At 42.0% G+C, this 20,277-nt stretch overlaps 2 protein-coding genes across 3 annotated transcripts in view; both read left to right on the top strand.

Annotated features, from left to right (window-relative positions):
- LOC131242936 (uncharacterized) overlaps positions 1–7,262 on the top strand; it is a 38,138-nt gene extending 30,876 nt beyond the window's left edge. For both annotated transcript variants that reach the window (XM_058241921.1, XM_058241922.1), the window contains exon 7: positions 6,735–7,262. In XM_058241921.1, coding sequence (XP_058097904.1) covers positions 6,735–6,941 — 207 coding nt within the window. In that variant the 3' untranslated portion in view covers positions 6,942–7,262. The remainder of the gene's footprint in view (positions 1–6,734) is intronic.
- A 1,620-nt stretch (positions 7,263–8,882) lies between these two features.
- Positions 8,883–18,192, top strand: LOC131244432 (endoglucanase 5). The gene is given in 10 exon segments (XM_058244035.1): positions 8,883–9,120; positions 10,239–10,451; positions 11,139–11,339; positions 11,551–11,640; positions 11,974–12,138; positions 13,047–13,170; positions 13,310–13,473; positions 14,795–15,128; positions 15,714–15,776; positions 17,849–18,192. Coding segments are annotated over 10 exon segments (1,857 nt in total). The 5' UTR covers positions 8,883–8,910; the 3' UTR covers positions 18,142–18,192.
- Positions 18,193–20,277: the final 2,085 nt, after the last annotated feature.

Below are 20,277 nucleotides of genomic sequence, written 5' to 3' on the forward strand. Positions count from 1 at the left end.
GGGCTATGAAATCTTCCGGATGGGGGGCCAAAGCCTTTTTAAGTATGATATTTCTTGGTTGAAGATTGAGGGATTTCATCAGATGGTTTCAGATTGGTGGAAGGGTTTCTCAGTTGAAGGTTTTGCAGGGTTCAAATTATTTAAGAAGCTAAAGCTCCTAAACGGTATGATCATCGAGTGGAAGAAAACGGTTCTTTGCAGTAGGTAGAAGGAAACCTCGGCCATTCTCGTTGAGATTCTTGCTTCAGATTTAGCAGTTGAAGATGCTCCTATGTCAGCTGATGATTGGATTCAGCGGACCAATCTTATTCACAGCTATTCTTCCAGAATTTTTGAAGATGAAATCTCTTGGAAGCAGAAATCTCGAATTTCCTGGGTTGCAGAAGGAGATAAAAACATGAAATTTTTCCATAACATTGGGAATGTTCAAGCAAGAACAAACAAATCAGAGCCTTAGAAGTCAATGGGGTCCGCATTGAAAATCAAGATCAGATTTCAACAGAAGCTATAGGGTACTTCAGGCAGTTGCTTTGTAAAGAAGGTTGGTCCAGGCCGAAGCTGGATAATCTCCTGTTTTCCCAAATCTCAGTAGATGAAGCTGGTTGGATCGAAGCCCAGTTTTCAGTTGCGGAAGTGAAGGAGGCTATCGGGTCCTTTGCAGGAGATAAAGCCCCAGGGCCAGATGGGTTTCCTATATTCTTTTTCCAGTCCTTCTGGGAGATTTTACAGGATATCATGGGCTTTATTTGTGAATTCCATAATATAGGGTGTCTGTCTAAGCAGCTGGGAGCAACCTTTATTGCACTGATCCCAAAAATTTCGGGCGTTGTGGCCCTCAAGGACTTTAGACCAATCAGCCTTCTAGGAGGTCCTTATAAGATCTTGGCGAATATCCTTGCTACTCACCTTAAGAGGGGTGGTGGGGTCAACTATTTCTGATAATCGGAGTGCCTTCAGTCCAGGCAGACAGATTATTGATAGCGCTTTGATTGCTTCCGAATGTCTCGATTCCATCAACAAAGCCAAGTCAAAAAGCATCTTATGCAAACTGGACATCGAGAAAGCCCACGATCATTTAGATTGGGAATTTCTTCAATATATGCTTCAGAGGATGGGTTTCGATGCTAAATGGTGCGGCCGGATCAAGGAATGTGTCGGGTCGGCGTCCTTCTCGGTTCTTCTTAATGGATCCCCCAAAGGTTATTTTGCAAGCTCTAAAGGTCTCTGCCAAGGAGATCCTCTATCCCCTTTTCTTTTCTTGATCGTGGGAGAAGCCTTCTCCAAGATGCTGCATAAAGGTTCAATAGAGGGCATTATTGGTGGCTGCCAAATCAGTGGCATGCCTCCCATTTCTCACATCCAGTATGCTGATGATACTCTGCTCTTCTGTGAAGCTAATATTGAGCAGGCAAGCAATCTTCGCACCATCATTCGATGTTTCGAGGCGGTGTCAGGCCTTCGAGTGAATATGGCCAAGTCCACTATCTTCGGTGTGAACATGGAAGAGATGAGATAGCCGAGTTCGCAGCTATCTTTAACTGTTCGATGGATTTTCTTCCCACCACTTTTGTCGGTCTGCCTCTCTCAATGGGTAAACCTCCAAAACATCTATGGGATAAAGTCATAGATAGATTCGAGAAACACTTAGCCTCTTGGAAATGCAAGTATCTATCGATAGGGGGTCGTCTAACCATGATCAAAGCGGTCCTATCCAGCTTACCCCTATACTACATGTCTTTATTCAGATGTTCGAAGCCTTTCCTGGACAAGCTCGAAGGCCTAAGACGGGACTTCCTTTGGTATGGTAAGGGTGAGAAGAAGAATTTTCACCTGGTAGATTGGAAATCGGTGTGTTTGCATACTCGGGATGGGGGAGCGGGGGTTAAAAATCTGAAACCGATGAACATGGCTCTTCTCGGTAAATGGACTTGGAGGCTCGGGATTGAATCTGGATCTCTGTGGAATTCCTTGATAAAGTGCAAATATGGTCAGTCAGTTGGAGGGTGGTGGACAAAAGACTCAACAACATGTAAAGCATTAGCGGTATGGAAGGGCGTGCTTCATATGAAGCAAGCAGTTATAAATGGGATTCGGCTCTCTGTTGGGAACGGCAAAAAAATATCATTCTGGAACGACATTTGGATTGGAGATTCTCCTCTTAAAGAGCAGTTCCCTCGCATCTATCGATTGGCTTCTAACCGGGGTAGTCCAATGATAGATTGTGTATCAGTTTCTGTACCTAGGCCCATGTGGAACATCCCTTGTCGCAGAAATATGAACGATAATGAAATTATTCAGCTAGTGGGCCTGCTAGCTATTCTCAACAACTCTATAGATGTTCAGAACCCCGACAGATCTATTTGGGCTCATGACAAAAAAGGTTTATTTTCGGTCAAGTCTCTGTACAATCTAATATACAACAAATCCATGGCTTTGGCAGCTCCCAAGCTGGACCATAAGTGGAAATTGAATATTCCCATCAGTTGGTTGGTCAATAGCAGAAAGGTGTTGATAATAGATAATCTAAGATAAAGAGGCATGTGCATCCCCAATATCTGCCAATGTTATATGGCGGAGGCTGAATCAATGAACCACCTCTATATTCATTGTCTATTTATCCTGCAGATTTGGCCCGTGGTTCTCTCTTGGTTCAAGATTTCTTGGGTCCATCCTCAATCTCCAAATAGGTTGATCTCTACCTGGCATGGGGTAGACCTTCGCAAGCAGGAAAAGGTTGTTTGGAGAATGGCTCTAGCGGCTGTCTGGTGGGCGGTCTGGGAAGAACGCAATCGTAGATGCTTTAAAGGGGAATCCCATGACGTGGGTCATCTAATCAAAAGAATCCACTATCTTATTGTGGAATGGGCCTCCCTAGTGCTACATAGTAGCTATAGAAATTTGTTTTCGTTTTCCTTTTCTTAGGTGTTCTAGTCTGCTACCTTAGCGGGTTAGGCCCTTTTGTACTCTTTTCTCTCTTTTATAAGATGTCACTTTTCAAAAATAAAAAAATAAATAAAAATCTTCTGGATGGTCTCCAAAGGACACTCCGATGGATCTGCCTACGTGACCCATCGCATCCCTGATCTATTTCTTCTTTTGAATAGTACTGATCAATTCTGCCCTCTGATCTTCTAAATCCCTCATGAGCAATTGGTCACTATTCGTTTCCGCAGAGGATCTTCCCTCCCTGATCTGCAAAGGTTCCACCTCAATTATTTCTTCTCCGATATCTTCTCGAAACATGTCTGTTAATGCTTGTTCCAATAAGTGGTATGTAGCTATCGAGGAACGAGGCGACGATAAGGCGGGAGAGGCTGCGAAGTCAGAGGTCCAGGACGAAGATTCTTGATCTGGGACGCAAGTGTCATCCCCCCGCAGAAGAAGAGGAGAGGGATTTACTTCACCTGAAAAGATGCATTGTTCTGAAAGATTTGGTATATGCATCCCCTTAGCACGTGAGGGAAGACCACACATTTGCAGAGATGTAGTCCATATTGTAGATCAATCAGTGACACGTGTCTCGAGTGCCCTATGGTATGTTCGCAAGTGAGTAGGATTTGAAGCAGCTATGAGCGGCACTAATCGATCATCGGATCAAGGTTCCATGCCAAACGAAGGGTCTGGATGAAGAGCAGTTTGGCTCGGCAAGTCCATCGCAGACGCATCGGATATGATAGCGACCTCCGAGCCAAGACGTTCTACTCGAGCCTCCCGATCGGGTTCTTAAGGGAGTCCAAGGCTGCCCTCTGTAATGGGGTTCCCCATGAGGTGACTCACCTCCCGCTGCGTACAGAGATATAATTACACTGCTTCGAAGTCTCGAGCCGTGTGACAGTTCCTTCAATGGGGTTATGACACGTGTCTAAGCCCGCCGACCCTCGAAGACATGTCACACACACGGTCCCTGGACTGACGATCTCGCTGCTCCCTCCATTCGGGTGAGGACATGTATCGGTAGCATGGTTCGGAACTCCTCGAGTAACCGAAGTTGGTGCACCTTCAGCTGTGGCCATGGCCCCTGCACCTAGGCCCTTCCCAGCATCAACTGTCGCCGAGAATGGCTCCTTTTGCCTCCAAAGATGACCCCATCGAGGGATGAGATCTTCCTTTGCTTCCCTTTGAATCGACAGATAGAGTTTCCTGTCATCAACCATTACCTAGATATGTGTTGGGAAGGAACCTCCCTTCCTCCTCCTGATCTTGGCCCTGATCACCCCCATCTCCTCCCCCATCATCGCTTTAGGATCGATTTCGATTAGATGGCCTACTTGTGATGCTGCTGCTTTGAAGAAATCTTCATTCCAAAGCTCCAGGGGAACCGACCAGATCAAGATCCAGATATCTTCCATCTCGAATAGCGAGAACTTGTCCCACCTCCAAATCTTGATTATCGGTCTATCTTTGTGGATTGCTCCTGCCATAATCAACGAATCAAAATTAACTTCTGGACTCACTTCGATCCACAGTTCGTTGAAGCCAGTGGATTTAATGTTATAGAACTCTGGCAGGAATCTGCAGCATTCATCCAACCAGTTTCTAACTTGGGCAGTTGTCGCTCCTGCTTTAGTAATCGCCACAACCGATTCTTGTAGGGCTTTAGTAGATCGGTCTAAAGATGCTTGGCTGATGTAGACCCATGAATCATCCCTATCTTGTCTCCCCTCTACTTCGCCTGCTGTCCTCATTGCTTTTACCAATCCTACGTTGTCCGCTTGGCCTTCTGTTCAAGAGATAGTTTCTTTCGGTTTGAGTAGCATCTCCTTAAAGGAGGCACTTCCGGAAATGGTTGAGGAACTCTTGTCCCCTCGCCCGTATGGCCTGAGCCTGGTATAGTTCTGCAACCTGGATTTTCTCTTTTCTTGAGCAACTCTGCCTCTGTTCTGATTTTTGAAATCGGGTCCAAATTTTGCTCTTTGGACCAACTACTTTTGCCCGCCGAAACCTTCACCATGCAGCATCTGCACTGCTCTGCTCAACTTATCTTCAGTGCTCATTCTTACTAAAGCAAAGCCTCTATAAGACCCATCGAATCTATTTCTAGGCAACACCATGTCCATCACCGCTCCAGCTCGTCCAAAGACTCTTGAGAAGTTGATTGGCAACCAACCTTCGGGAAATCCCTTAACAAATAGGGTGGGATATTTCGAAACATCTCTTCATTCGCAAACGAAATCTACAGGTCGCGGGTCGCCGGAAATTGACCAGTAGCACCGTGGGACCTAACGGAACAAAACGGACACTGAGGTTAAGGGTCTTACATCTCTCCCCTCCTACAAAGAAATTTCGTCCTCGAAATTTACCACATCCAGGACAACACGGGATAAGGCAAAACATCATCGCATACATATATTTTAATCATCATAAGGCAGTACATAATACAATACAATCAATCAATCAACAAATAGATGAGGATAGCGCTTCCCTATCCCTTCGATTCCTCGATATTTCTTTCCATGTATTGCCTTCATCTCTTCCTTCCGTATCATTGTAGTTTTGTGCTTGTACATCTCCGTGATGATGTCCTCCTGCGTTCCTTTCCATCACCATCATCGTCTTCGTCGTCTCCGTCTTCCTCGTTGTCAAAGAAAGTTAAAATTTCACATTGATTTGATTGGTACTAGATGCAAGAGGAGAAGAAGGTTCAACTCGTTCCACCACCTTTGGCAGCTTTCTGCTTCTCCAGGTTCTTCCCTCTTGCCATCTTCGCTTTCTGCCCATTTCCTCCTCCCATCTCTCTCTCTCTCTCTCTAATTAATTTTTTCACGAAGAGTTGAAGAGAAAGATTGGAATGGGATGTTGTAACAAAAATACTCCATTATTTAAGTATACTTGCACTTGAGACGTGAATTGATCTTTATCGAGATGTTATAGGTAACAGACCTTTGTGTACTTGGTTTTATATCATTTAGAACCCTTAAAAAATATTATATATCAACTTTCTACGATTCTGCATTAACTCACAGGCCTCGCATCTGGGCTTTTGGTGTCTTTTCTTGTTCCCCACATCCCTGCATCCACGTGACACTGCACCTGCATCTGTCACGAAAATGCAGTCCAAGTGTCAAAATCATTTTGCCTCTGTGAAAATCGGCGAGTTTGATTCCTTAGTGTCTAAAATGTCTGGTTCCCTATAGACGGGAGTTTGATTCCCCTCCCTGGGATTACCCGATGCACGTGGTTTGTGGGTATTTGCATGCATCCGCAGGAAATAGTCTCGACTCAAAATGGGGTGGGGACACCCTGACATCATTAAAAAAAAAAAAAAAAACATCTCGCCTTAGTGAAAATTGGCAAACGCACTCCTGACTGTCAACATGAGCCTATCTCAAGGACATGTTTGCATTTTGAGGTGAATTTTTTCCCCTTTGTCCAAAAGGCTTGGATATTTGTAAAGGGGAGCTCAGCTGAGAGTTTATGCTGGTGGGGCCCATGCATGGTTTGATGATCACCTAGTTTGTCCTGCCATGAGATCTTTTTGGTGGTCAGGCCATCCAAAGTGGGCTGAATCATATCAATGGTTTGAATCACGGAACCAAAGGAGCTCTACTTGCTTAAAACTGAAACCAAAATGAACCAACACTTTATCGTAGCCCTCATATTGATATAATTCAATTGCCTATGAAGAGTTTGGATATTAATTCACCTTGCTGCAGCAAACCTCAGTTCATTTCTGTCAAGATAATGAATTACTCCAGCATCAGCTGAGAAGGAAATTTCACGTGGCATTTGTGCAGGGAGAATGCTGGTTTGAGCCAAGGAAGTCAGCAGCAGTCCGGACAGAAGAAAACCTGCATTTTGACCCTTCTGAAATTCTGAAAGAGCGGTTGAGGACACTCGAACGAACCGCGTCTGTGATGGCAAGGGCGTCTGTTCGGAAGGCTGACCAGGAATCTGTCAACAGGCAACCTGATTATGAATTCTTCGTCTCTAGGAGGCAGTAGAACGCTCTCCTTCCACTGGCATGTGTTCATCATCGACTTGGCTGCATCCGCACATGTTTTTCTTAATAGGTGCAGAAATCAGGATACAAAGCAAGAGTCAGAATCTGGAACTGCGGTGGCAGTGGCCCACCGTGTTTTTCTTCATTGTACATTTGTATATGTTTTTTATTTTTTTTTTGAAAATTAGGTTTTTTGTTTTTCTTAATTTAGCTAGGGTTTGAGAGTGCTGCTGTATTTAATTCGGTGCTCTTCAAATGCTGTAAAAATCTGCTCGCTGTTGTTCAGTGATTGTAACTTTTCTCAAGTGATTTCTCGTTAGCATGTTGAGGCCTGTAAGACATGGATGGATTGGATTGAAGTCAAGATGTGTATATGAAACTGGAGAGAAATGGTTAACCTAAGCCGTTGATCCTGTGGCCCAGTCAGAGACTCAGAGTATGGCCCCTTTTGGATGATCCCAACCATCTGATGAAATAGATTTTGTGATGGTATTTGTCGATGCATCATTGATCTGGTGAGTCACTACGAGGGGGTCAGCTTAAAAAGTTTTGCTGATTAGATACGTTTATAATCTTTGAAGCAACGGTTAAAATCATCATAAACGTGACCCTTGGATGGTAGGGGCTGAGCATAGAATCTTGACTTGGGCGAGTCAGTTTCATCGTTTAACCTGTGGTTCAAGGCAGTATCCAGGCCCGGTTCTTCTGATAACCAGCGGTTCGACTCATAGGTCGGATTATCCATGTGATCGATCTGCTGGTAGGCCACGTGGATTATCATGCTCCAAAGATTATAAGTGGGCCACTGCTCTCCTAAATCATTGGATGGCTAAGATTGTTTGATCGGTGCTGCTTTTGGATGGCTAAGATTGTTTGATCGGTGCTGCTTTTGGAAGGGTTTTCATCATCCACACGTGTTCTGTGTGCACGGTTTTTCCTGCCCTCGCCCGATGTGAACCCTGCTCCGAAGTGGTTTGTTGGTATAATCATAGAGGTCCGTAGATATCTGTCTTAACGACTCACCCCCTTATGGAAGGTGATGATCTCGGATCGTGTGGAAATTTCGCTACGTGGCTCATTTATGGAATAATTTTTGTAGATGAACGGTCTGGATCATTAGATGGGGGGGCAGAAGTGGGCCAACCTCCTCAGAAATTAGGTTAGCAAAATCAAATAACAAACGACGTGGACACCACTTATTTGCGCAGATGGTGGAAGTCAAACCCATGGATAGAAGCAGAACGAGCGACCTCGCTTAATTATAGCACACGAACTGGTGATGAATTACAAAAGTGCTACTGCTTTGGAGTCCAATCCTATTCCTACCGACCTGTGGAGCAGTCAAAACGTAATCTTCCAGTAGAGGAACTGATTGGTCCGCCTAATCAATGGACCGGATCTGCTCTTGATATAATGGCAACTACTGTGGATATGGACCCTATGAAGTCCCCTCTGCGAAATGATGCTAACCCATCTCCGTTCGTTTCAGAAGAAATATAATATTAATAAAAAAAGATAAGAGTGCTACAAATTTTTTATTTTTTATTTTTCCAGTCAGATACCCATCCATGCTGCAGTGCACCAGATCAACGGTCTTGATCACTGGTCCATTGCACCACTTGCACAGTCTCAAGGTTCATGGATGATGTTATTCCTCTTCACCAAATACCACAATCGTATTTGACCGAGAGCTGTTAAATGGCATGGGCATGAGTGTAATTTTAAACAAAACAATGCCCTAACATTACAGTCCCCTTTGAGCCACCACCCTAATATGCATTCCACGACGTACATGGCTTTGTGCATTTGAACGTGCATGCAACGAACTCTAATTATTTAATTTTCTTTTAGAAAAAAAATTATTATATTTTCTCTTCCTATAAAAGCAGATACGAACTAGTGCTTGTTTTCATCCATATAAGCTCTTAAAGCCTACGAAATTTGGAAGAATAGAGCAAGAAAAAGAAGCCATGAAGAGTTTTGTGCCATGCATCTTTGTAGGGTTGATGGTATGCCTTTTGAGCTTGGATCAGCCCATCGCTGTAGTGGGCTTTGATTACAGTGATGCACTTGATAAGAGCTTGACCTTCTTTGAAGCTCAAAGATCTGGCAAGCTACCTGCCGATGAGCGGGTGAAATGGCGTGGCGATTCCGGCCTCGAAAATGGCTTTCTTGAAGGAGTGAGTCTCTCTCTCTATATATCTCATATAATTTTTATTTTATATTTATTTTTGTGTTCTTGAATATGTAACCGAAGAATTTCGCTCCATATGGTAAAATTTCAAATTTGATTGGTCTTTCGCTTAGTTATAGCAAAACACCACATGGTAAATGAATGCTAAGGGAAATATTCACATTCCACGTCCGTGAATGAAAAGTTTCGGGTTTGGTTTAATACGACTAAAAAAAAAGGAGTGAAAATACACATTTTTGGGGAAGATAAGCAAAATTTTATTAATCCCAAAGGGACTAGTATTGGCCAAAAAATGTGGTGGAGCTCTTTGGCCCACCGCGATGTGTGTAGTATCAATATGTATGTATGGATATCTTGTATATAAATAAGACCAAGATACAGAACTTCGAATATATGTGTTTTGAATAACGCATATAGGTAATCCAATGGTGGGTTAATATCATTCATTGCCTCTAAAAATATTTCACTATCAAGTAATCTTTAATGACCCATCTGTACAAAAAAATTTCATCTTCTGCTCAAATCTATTAATTGATGGTGACCAACAAATTTTTTTTAATAAATTACTAATAGAATTAGTTTTTTTTTTTTTTTTTCATTTCAAAAGAATGTGTTTAATTCAGTTTGCCAAAAAACAAGTTTTTTTTTTTCCTATCTTTTAAAAGATAAGAGTTTAAAACATATATCCAATTATATGATTCTATTTTCAGTAATACAGAGTTTAAAATGGAGTATTTCCATGTATGGCTTTTCCAACTACTCTACCGTTTGATTGGTGCCCATCCCCCATTAATCCTCACCGTAGAAGCCATTCACCATCTCTTGGATTGAGCATTTAAGGCCATTTGATTTGTTAGACTTCGGGATGTGGCCCACCCAAGAATTTGCTCATCCTTGGCATGGTCCACATTGGTGGTCTCGTGCATTGATCCTCCAACCAGAGTAACTATTAGTTTGGTTCAATTGTGACATTATAAGTTTCCTCCCCTCCCCCCCGCCCCCACCCCCTTTTTTGGCCTTGATCTCATTTAAAATCTATCATCTAGCAATTTATCAAGATTTACTAATCTAATTACGCAAGTACCAAAAAAAAAATAAAATCAGGTAGACTTGGTGGGAGGTTACTACGATGCGGGCGATCATGTGAAGTTTGGATTGCCAATGGCTTATACAGTTACAATGCTTTCATGGGGTTGCCTTGAATTTTCGAAAGAAATCACAGCTTCGAACCAGTTGGAACGTACTTTGGAGGCCATCAGATGGGGCACTGATTACTTCATCAAAGCTCATAAACAGCCCAACGTTCTTTGGGGACAGGTTAGCATGTTATTTAATTAAGTTTTTTCTTTTATTATTATTTTTTTACTCTCAATCTCTCAATTATCATTAGTGTTAACCTTGTTAGATTTAACACTAGGGCCAGATTTTTTGGCCAATGTATAGTGCATGTGGGCCACACCACTAAGATCACTTATGGCAGAAATGAGGCGGGTCCACTCATCACGTGGGCTACAAAGTTGAAATCAATGGACAGATGATGGTCTGACTCAATACACAGACAGGTATGACCCACTTGATGAGTGGATCAGGTCATGGCAGATAACCTTCATGGTGTCGCCCATCTTTTGTACGAGTAGGATGTTCTACAGTACAGATTGAAATAAATCATATCGGTTAAGGGTGCGTTTGGTTTCACCAAATACCATGAAATTTCATGATTAATCAGTCTACTTTTGGTGCAAAATATCATAATATTTGGTGCAACCAAACATTCCCGGTGAGTTTTACTTATTTCACTATTGGCTGAGTTTCCCTCTCATCTTGATGTATCATGGCGAGTCCTGACTGAGTGACATTGGCCAGCAAGTTTATATGAGACTCAGCTCGAAATCTCATTGAGTTGAGTTGATTCGGATGAGTGTTGAGTCGACCCATCGAGTTTTAGTGCTCTGCACAAAACTCTTTAGTTTAAGAGTAATTACAAATAAGTAAGAATCCTCTCAGGTCGGCGATGGAGATTCTGATCATTATTGCTGGGAGCGGGCGGAAGATATGACGACACCACGGACGGCTTACAAGATCGATCCGAACCATCCTGGCTCAGATCTTGCTGGTGAGACAGCAGCTGCCATGGCTGCAGCTTCCATAGCTTTCAGACCTTATGATTCTACGTACTCTCAACTCCTCCTACTGCATGCAAAGCAGGTGAGTATTCCCATGCATCCACGTTCACCATAGTGCATGCTTGAAAACTAATACTAGTGAGGCTAATATCTACATATGATGCCCTTTTGATGATTATGCTATGAGACAAATGCAAACACCCAAACACATGCATATATACATACAAAAATCTAAAGCATGCTAATCATGTGTGGATTGTAATTGTAATTGCAATTTCAATGATGGTTGGCAGCTCTTCTCATTCGCGGATAGTTTTCGAGGTCGCTATGATGAGTCCATCAAATCTGTTCAACAGTACTATCCGTCATCGTCGGGCTACTTGGTAAGTGGGTTATAAGATTTTTATTATTTTTTTAAAAAATTTCTCTTGTTATAATGTTCATGTGTTCTCTTGGAGGGATTGGATCCATGCATTTCAGTGGCTCATTTGAATCATGGCACTGGTCAATTTTAGTTGGTTGATTAGGGTGTGAACCAAATAAAAGATTTGTCAATTCAAGAATTACACATTTGTAATTCAAACTCCTGTAGAATTGGAAAGTGTGGCCATCCAAACGGCCCTTAATTTTTCTTACCTTTTTTTAAAATAATTTTTTTTTTTTTTAATTTTTTTTTTAATTTTTATAAACTGATTTGGACTGTACCTCTATTGAAGGATGAGCTATTATGGGCGGCGGCCTGGCTTTACCGAGCGACGGATGACGAATACTACCTGCAATACGCAGTTGACAATGCTGTGTCGATGGGCGGCACAGGATGGGCAGTTAGGGAATTTTCCTGGGACAACAAATATGCAGGTTTACAGATTCTTCTAGCCAAGGTAACTATAACATTTTGCATGGATATGATAGTAAGGAGATTGATATCTACACAACTTTTTTAATACATCGTCGTACTATTTTGTATTAATACAAGTTCGATGGATAAATAGAAAGAGAGTTTGCAAACAGTTTTCGGGGGTTAAACCGTAACAAAACTTTAGTCAGGAGTGTCCGCTATAAAAGTGTGTCCGGGGTGTGGTTTTTCAGTTTTAAAGTTGAAGTCCACATTTCTTTAGTCTTTGGAGAAGAGGCTTATTGTATCCTAGAAGCGGATTTGTTGTAACCCTCTTATAAATTAGTTTAATCACCAGTAGGTGTGAATATCGCCTTAAAAATAGAGACCTCCTAACAGGCATTAAGCCTATATTTAAGTGATTAGTTTTTCTAACTTTCTCCTTTCCACTTGCCCATACACTACATGGGCTTGGTTATGCTAAAATTAGGGGCGGCAATGGGCTGAGTATGGGTTGCTAATACTTAAGGCCCAAGGTTGAAGCCCAGACCAAGCCCACCATGGCATAGTAGCCCCCATCCCCAAAAAAAGGGGCCTAGGCCCACTCAACCCAAAAATTGATAAAATCTCTATTTCCCACTTAAGTTTCTAACAGAATCAGTGACTCTTCTTTTTTACTATAAATAATAGAATCATCCCTTGCGAAATATAAAAAATGATTGCTTTGAGGAATGAAACAAATTGTATGCATTCAAGATGCATGGGTTGCCTAATCGAGGATTGAAATGGCATATTTGTAGGATATAACATACGAGGTGGGGTCAGGCTAAATGAGCCCGTGGGCTGATTTAACATATCGGGTCAGGCAGGCCCATTGCCAACCTTTGCTAGAATGACTTAAATGATAAGTGAAAGTGAAAGATATATCTTATTAAAGTGTATCAATACATGTAGGTGTTAATGGAGGGGAATGGTGGAACATACACCTCTATATTGAAGCAATATCAAGCTAAAGCTGAGTTCTTCCTATGTGCATGCCTACAAAAGAACAATGGCTACAATGTGGACATGACACCAGGTTTTTCTAATGACAAAAACACCCATCTCTATTCATTCATAACCATTCCATTCTTTATAATTTCAAATAAAAATCCAAGGTAATTTCAGTCATTTGTGCCTCGCATGATCTTTTTTTTTTTTCTTTAAATGTTCACCAGGGGGCTTACTATATGTTGATGAGTGGAGTAACATGCAGTACGTCGCATCGTCGGCGTTTCTTCTTGCCATCTACTCCGACTATCTCTCCAAAGCTAATGCTCAGCTCACATGCCCAGAGGCCCAAATCCAACCTCTGGATGTTCTGAAATTTGCACAATCACAGGTTTGAATCTCCCCTTCACAATCTTATGTGTCAATTTGCTGGGCCATTGTTCTCTTGATTGCGGCCCGGACTCGCCCATCAAAATCTCTCAAAGCCCATACTTGTATTGGGCTTGCAAATTCTGCCCACCCTTAAACTTAATCACCACACATAAATTTATCATTTTTCTACTCCTAATTCTGTTTATTCTGCGTCGCAAGCTTTTTTAACTTCTGGAATCAACAGGGTGGGCCTTGGTCCATCAAAAGCCCATATTTTACAATAACCCAATTCAAATGGGCCAGCCTCAGATCCATAGTTTCTTGAGTTTGACCACTTTCCTAATCTAATCCATCCAAAAATAAATAAAATACTCATAGTTGTAACTTTGTGTGTGGCTGGAATGGATGTTGTTACCCTAAGTGGGCCATCTTGTAAGGCCCACGACCTTTGGTGGGCCCCAGCCTTCATATTGCTCCATCCAACATTTCACACTACCAGCGTCTACAGTTCTCATCGTTATAATGCACGGCTAGGATATCAAGGGCCAAACCTTACCACTTCAAGATCCACCTATCATCATCTGCAGAAAGCAATTTAAATATTTAGGCCCAGCCCTTGCTCACAAGCCTGAAGTTCCTAGGGAAATGATAGCTTCAAAACTTGAAAAAGCTTGAATTGAATTGACCAGAATCCACCAACTTGCGAAAAACTCAATCTGATCATGACTAGGCCACAATTCTGTCAAAACTCAGAGAAATATTAGCTCAACTAGTTAAAAAAGAAGTTGGCAAAAACTCAATAAAAGTCAACTCGACTCAGCACAATTAGATATTATTTATATGAGTCTATATCATCTGCTTGTCACAAACAGAATTTTTCTACTTTGTAATTAGTCAACATCATCTCTTATATTATCAGCACTGCTAAATTAAATGCAGTATGTGATAACGTGGCCCAATCACACTCCAACAAACAAAAATATCCTGTTTGTAGCAAGCAGAGGATCCTCCGGATTCTATTTATATATTACTTATACTTTTTAAATATTAAATATTACTAAAAAAACTCAAAAAAGTTGTACTAGTTTTTTGAGTCAACTCAACTTGAACTGGGTTCGAGTCAAGTTGGTTTTTTTTTTCTTTTGCATTTTTCGACTATTATAGAAGTGCAAATGGGCCTAGTCTATTAATATGTTGGGCCTAGAAATAGGCCCGATCGTGGCCTACATGCCTAAAAATTAAACCCAAGCCCAGGACATAAGAGCCCGTGGGCCATCTGGCCCATTCACCGACCTACCCGAATCTGGTCACTAACAATCTTCATGCATCCAAAACCTCAGGCCGATTACATTCTCGGTAAAAACCCGAAGTCCATGAGTTACCTAGTCGGGTATGGATCGAACTACCCGCTTCAAGTTCACCACCGAGGAGCTTCCATCGAATCGAAATCGCTATTACCTTCGAACGTTGGTTGCCTCGAAGGGTTCGAGAAATGGTTCCGCATCAACGGTAGCAATCCCAATGTGATCGTGGGAGCCCTTGTAGGTGGGCCCAATCGGTAAGATGACTACATCGATCAATGGTGGAACTACGAACAGATGGAGCCGTCCATCGCCTGCAATGCTCCTCTTGTGGGCCTTTTTGCTAAGCTGAAGGGCATTTTGGAAAGTTCAGGTGAGTGTCCGTACGGTCTCCTTAATGGGAGGAAGATTACTGGGTAAAACAGTCATTTATGAGCGTTTTGCCTGTAAACTTTTATTTTTGATTCCAGAAGCAGCAGGGGCAAAATAGTCTTCTAACTCGTCAACGTGGTCAAAGTCATCGAAGCTTTCATCCATGCATTCCATGGAAGTGCTCTACGTAAGCATGCAACTCCCTCCATCCAAGGGGTCACTTGTACAGGAGATCCAGGCCATGTAAACAGTGGGCTTCACCATCAGGATCGTGTATCTCGAAAAATGTGCCGATCCTTTAATTCAGTGGGCCACACGTGTATTTCTGAGTCTGACCCTTGCCTGATGAGTAGATCGATCCGGTTTTCCCGCCAGGTGATTGTCATGGTGTGGTCCACTGGTTTAATGGATCGGATGTTCGAGGCAAAGTGACTAAAATCACCCTAGGAATAATGCTATAGCAATGCGATGCGTTGTCTGAAACATCTGCACCGTACACGTGGAGCGTGATGCAGTGGCTATGATATAGATTATTTGGTGGGCCATAGCTGATGGCGGTAACTCAAAACGCTCCTTTATTTTGCAGGTTCTGAATCTCACGGTCCATCTGCGTCGTACAGTCCCTCGGCATCGCACGTCAAGGCCCCTGGTGAGTAAACGCAACTTTCCTATCAGGTCCTCCGTACAAGTGGGGCCCACTGTATGGTGATCCGAATTGTTGATTGGAAAATGCTCCAAAGATCTCCTTCATGAGAAGATCCAAACAATTTGTTATATAGAAATTATACGTACAAAAATGGTCAACATTCAAATGACAAATGGCCAAGGATTGGACGGCTAGGATCTTCCAATAAGGGAGATTGTAGGGGTATGCCCCATCTGGAGCCCATCAGATCAATGGTATCGATCTTCGTAAAACCAAATGGACGGCTTTGATTTTTAAAAAATAAATAAAAATCCATCCATATATTTCCAATATTTGGACCCGAATGCTGTGTGGTCGAGATGCATTTTTGGAAAGACATGAAGAAGGTTGGAACAACCTGTTGGATGGATTAGATCCCGCACCTGTGTGCCATGCTGGCACACATGTGTCATGTGCGTGCGGATTGGCTGGTGAACCCTTCACCAACCAACTAGCTGGTAGACAAGCTCTATGGGCCCTACATGATGCGTTTGTTTTATCCACGTTGTCTATCTATTTTTTTAATCTCATTTTAAGGCATGATACCAAAAACGAAATAAATCCAAAGCCCAAGTGAACCACACCACAAGAAACACTGTGGTTAAACGCTTACGGCTGAAAAATTCTTAAGAACCACTGCAATGTATCTTTGCCATCCATTGATAAAGTCACGGACTCACGTTACTCGGTACATGACCGCCCAAAAATCATCCGGTAAAACAACTCAGGCAGTTCCCGAGGGAAACAATGGAGACGTGATGTCGATATTAGGTTTTCTTGTAGGCGCACCATGACGTTTACCTTTCATCAAATCCGTTCATCATGTGGGTATGACTAGGACGAAGGGAATACATAAAAATCAGTTTGATCCAAAAATCAACGGGCCACACCACATGAACTTAGAAGTTTTAAGTGCAATTTTACATTGTTTCAATTGATCGTGACCCATGAGAATTCTTTTATCAGGCTGATATTTTTTAAGTACGGTTAAAACAAGGGTTCTCATCCGATCGATGGAGTGGATTTCATATATAAAACATATTGGATCCCATAAAGCTTGTTTCTTTACTGGTGCGTACAAAATTGCTTCTAATAAATGTATACCAATCCCATATTCGGATAATCAAATAAGGTTAATTTTTTTGTTCCTGCTACATCTATACTTAGTAATATAGTTTGGACGGTTTAATTTGACTTATCATGCCACTTGTGCAATTCTTGATTAATTTTTAAGTGCCTAAGTGTCAAGGATGGGGGTGTACATTGAGTTGAACCGTCTCATCTCGAGCTAAGATTGAGTCGAGTTCACCGTTTAGGTATTTCTACAAACACCTAGATTGCACCTTCAAAATTCCTTGGTATGTAAAATAGAAACAATGGTTTTATAGGCATTTTAGTAAACACCTTCTAAGCAACATAAAAACTAAGAAAAAAAAAAGATATTTATTTCATGTATATACCTTCCTTACCACCCGCTACACTTTGTTGAGTCATTTTATCAAACACTTGGTGAGCAACATCAATGGCAAAGTAATCGAGTCATTGAACTGGTTCAATTCAAGTTTGATTTGAGCTAGATTTGGTTGAAGCTGAGCCGAGCTGAGGCTTGCTTGAACTTGGCTCAAACTCATTTTCGAGCTCAAAATATCAGCTCGACTTGGCTGGAACTTGGCTTTGAACTGAGTCAAATCGAGTCGAGCGAGCTAACTCGGTTCATGTACACCCCTTAACATGGACGCCAAAGTTCCCAAAGAATTGTTGCCCAATTTTTTCTCCATGATCAAAACCGTTCATTCCATGTGACTAACTGTGAGTTTCTATTCACACTATTTGGAAAAGCTATTTTGATAGTAATTGAATGGCTAAAAATGAAAGTTATCCAATAATCTTATTTCAACGGACTAGCGTGTGTAAATCATAGGTCCATGCATATTAATCTTAACTTGCAAATCTTAGCCGTGGATTTAGACTCTTTTCAAAAGCACTATCTAGATGGACTGAATTGAGTTTTACACTATCTTCTTTAATTCATGCAGTGAACCCCATCGAATTCGTCCACTCAATAACCAACGCATGGACAAACGGAGGGACGGATTACTATCGCCACAAAGTAATAATCAAGAATAACTCTGAAAGGCCAATCACCAAACTTAAGTTGAAGATCGAGAATCTCAACGGATCCTTGTGGGGCCTTTTGCCAACGCCGGATAAGAAGAACACGTACGAACTTCCGACATGGATCAAAGTTCTAAAACCGGGCTCCCAATGCAATTTTGCTTACGTGCAAGGTGGGCCACAAGCTAATATCTCCGTTCTAAGTTACAATTGATTATTTTGTGAGTTACGTTTGTTAGGTTGCTGACTACTGAAATAAGTTGTGATTTTCACACCTGTTTTGGTCTTCTTATTGGATTTGAATTTTCAATTTTCTTTGCCCGTGGATTGTGTCCGTTGATTTTATTGGGCCCGTCGTGATCAACGTGTGAACAGGATATGATTTTAGTGGTCTTCTTACAAGTTTGAATTTCAAGTGGGTCCCACTGAATCTTTAAAGGTTGAATCTCGAGATACACACCATTGACTCATGATCCAATAGCTATAAGGTCCACTGCCTTGGGAACTGGAATTTTTAAAGAGGGGCTACGGTCAATCGCGTGTGGTGTGAACCGTTTTTGTTATTCTAAGATTCCATTTCATGGGACACGGATTGCGTCCTACCCCCGCCTGTCTTTGGCCACGAACGGGCAGTTCTGTGGGCGGGCCCACCGTTATGTATCTGTTTATCCACTCTGTTCATCCCTTCTGTCAGATCATTTTAAGGAATGTGCATAAAAATGAGGAAGATCTAACGCTTAAGTGGACCGCACCAAAGATGACTCTTGCATTTAATGTAACTTGCATTTAATGCAACCCAAACTTATTATTTGGTGTGGTACAATTGAGCGTTGGATCTACCTCAGTTTTGTGTACATTCGTTGAAAATGATACGAGAGAAGGGATGGACGGTGTGGATAAACAGATAAATCATGGTGGGCCCGCCCAAAGAACTGCCCGTTCGTGGCTAGAGACGGGCGGGGTAGGACGCAATCCGCGTCCTCACATCCAACCAAAAAAGCCAATATTTATACGGCTAGGATCTTTCAATCCCGTCTATTTTGGGGCACAGGCATCGATTTTGGGGCCTACCGAACAAGCTGTAGCATCGCTCTGTGAACCGGCGGTGCATTCCGAGCAAAAAATATAAGATGGGCCGCGCTAGGTACCTAGCACATGGATGGAATTTCCATGTGATCCACTCCGTCCATCAGGTTCACTGCCTTATGTTGGCTTTGGAATCCAAAAATCATGACCATCCATAGAATCAGGTGACCACACCTATATGAAGAAAAAGTTGGGATGAGATGCACATCCAAAAATCAGGCCCCACTGTAGTATTTATATGCCATCTAATCCATTCAGCTGATGTTTCTCATCAGCATGAAAGTATACAAGGTGAATTTAAAGGCTTTTATGTATAATTTTATGGGATGGCCCACCTAAATGTTGAATCATTCCAATTTCCAAATTTTGGCAAAAAGGCTAAATAAGTGGGGATGCAGCTGATGGACGGGGTGGATTTCATACACTATTCATTTTCCCAACCTCAGAGTATGCAAGCGTTTCCTTCAAATATACCTTCCTATGTCATGGAAATTTTGCATAATTGCACCACGGTGATCAATGGTTTGGATTACCGGAGACAGTGGCCCCAACCTGGGTCGAGGATCGTAAATTTGTAGTTGGTGGAACCCGAGTACCGAAGTCAAGTCAAATATGCCTTCCAATGTACGTTTGACCTTATTGGCAGGTTGTATGGAAAATAAACAGTACGGTACACATTACCGAATGTTTTAATGATGGCCGTTCAATCACCACTGATGTGGTGTGGTCCACCTAATATTTGGATATGCTTCAATTTCTTTGATTTAATACCTTAAAATGGCTTGGAAAAAGGGATGGACGGAGTGGATATACCATGCATACATTAAGGTGGGCCTGAGGCGCACCTAATGGGCGCGGCTGAAGGGATCCACGAATGTGGAGTCCATCGTGATATATGTGCCTTAAATCCCAGCCGTCCATCCATTTTTAGAAGTTAATTTAGGGCATTATTACAAAAATGAAGCAGATCCAAATCTTAGGTGGACCATTCCACGAGAAATAGTTGTGATTCAATGCCCACCATTAAATTATCTTGGGGCTAACGTAATGTTTATTTACCATCCAACCTGTTAATAACGTCAAAAATAACTGGATGAAGGGACCACATAAATATCAGCTTGATCCAAACTTTTGTTGCCCACTATAAGTTTTTAATGGTCAATCGCCATTGTTTCCTGCGGTATGTTCCACCTGATATTTTGATCTTATTTATTTTTACATTCATTTCCTAAAATGAGGCTTAAAAATGGATGGACGGTATGGA

Source organism: Magnolia sinica, chromosome 4, assembly GCF_029962835.1.
Source record: "Magnolia sinica isolate HGM2019 chromosome 4, MsV1, whole genome shotgun sequence".
Lineage (NCBI taxonomy): Eukaryota > Viridiplantae > Streptophyta > Magnoliopsida > Magnoliales > Magnoliaceae > Magnolia > Magnolia sinica.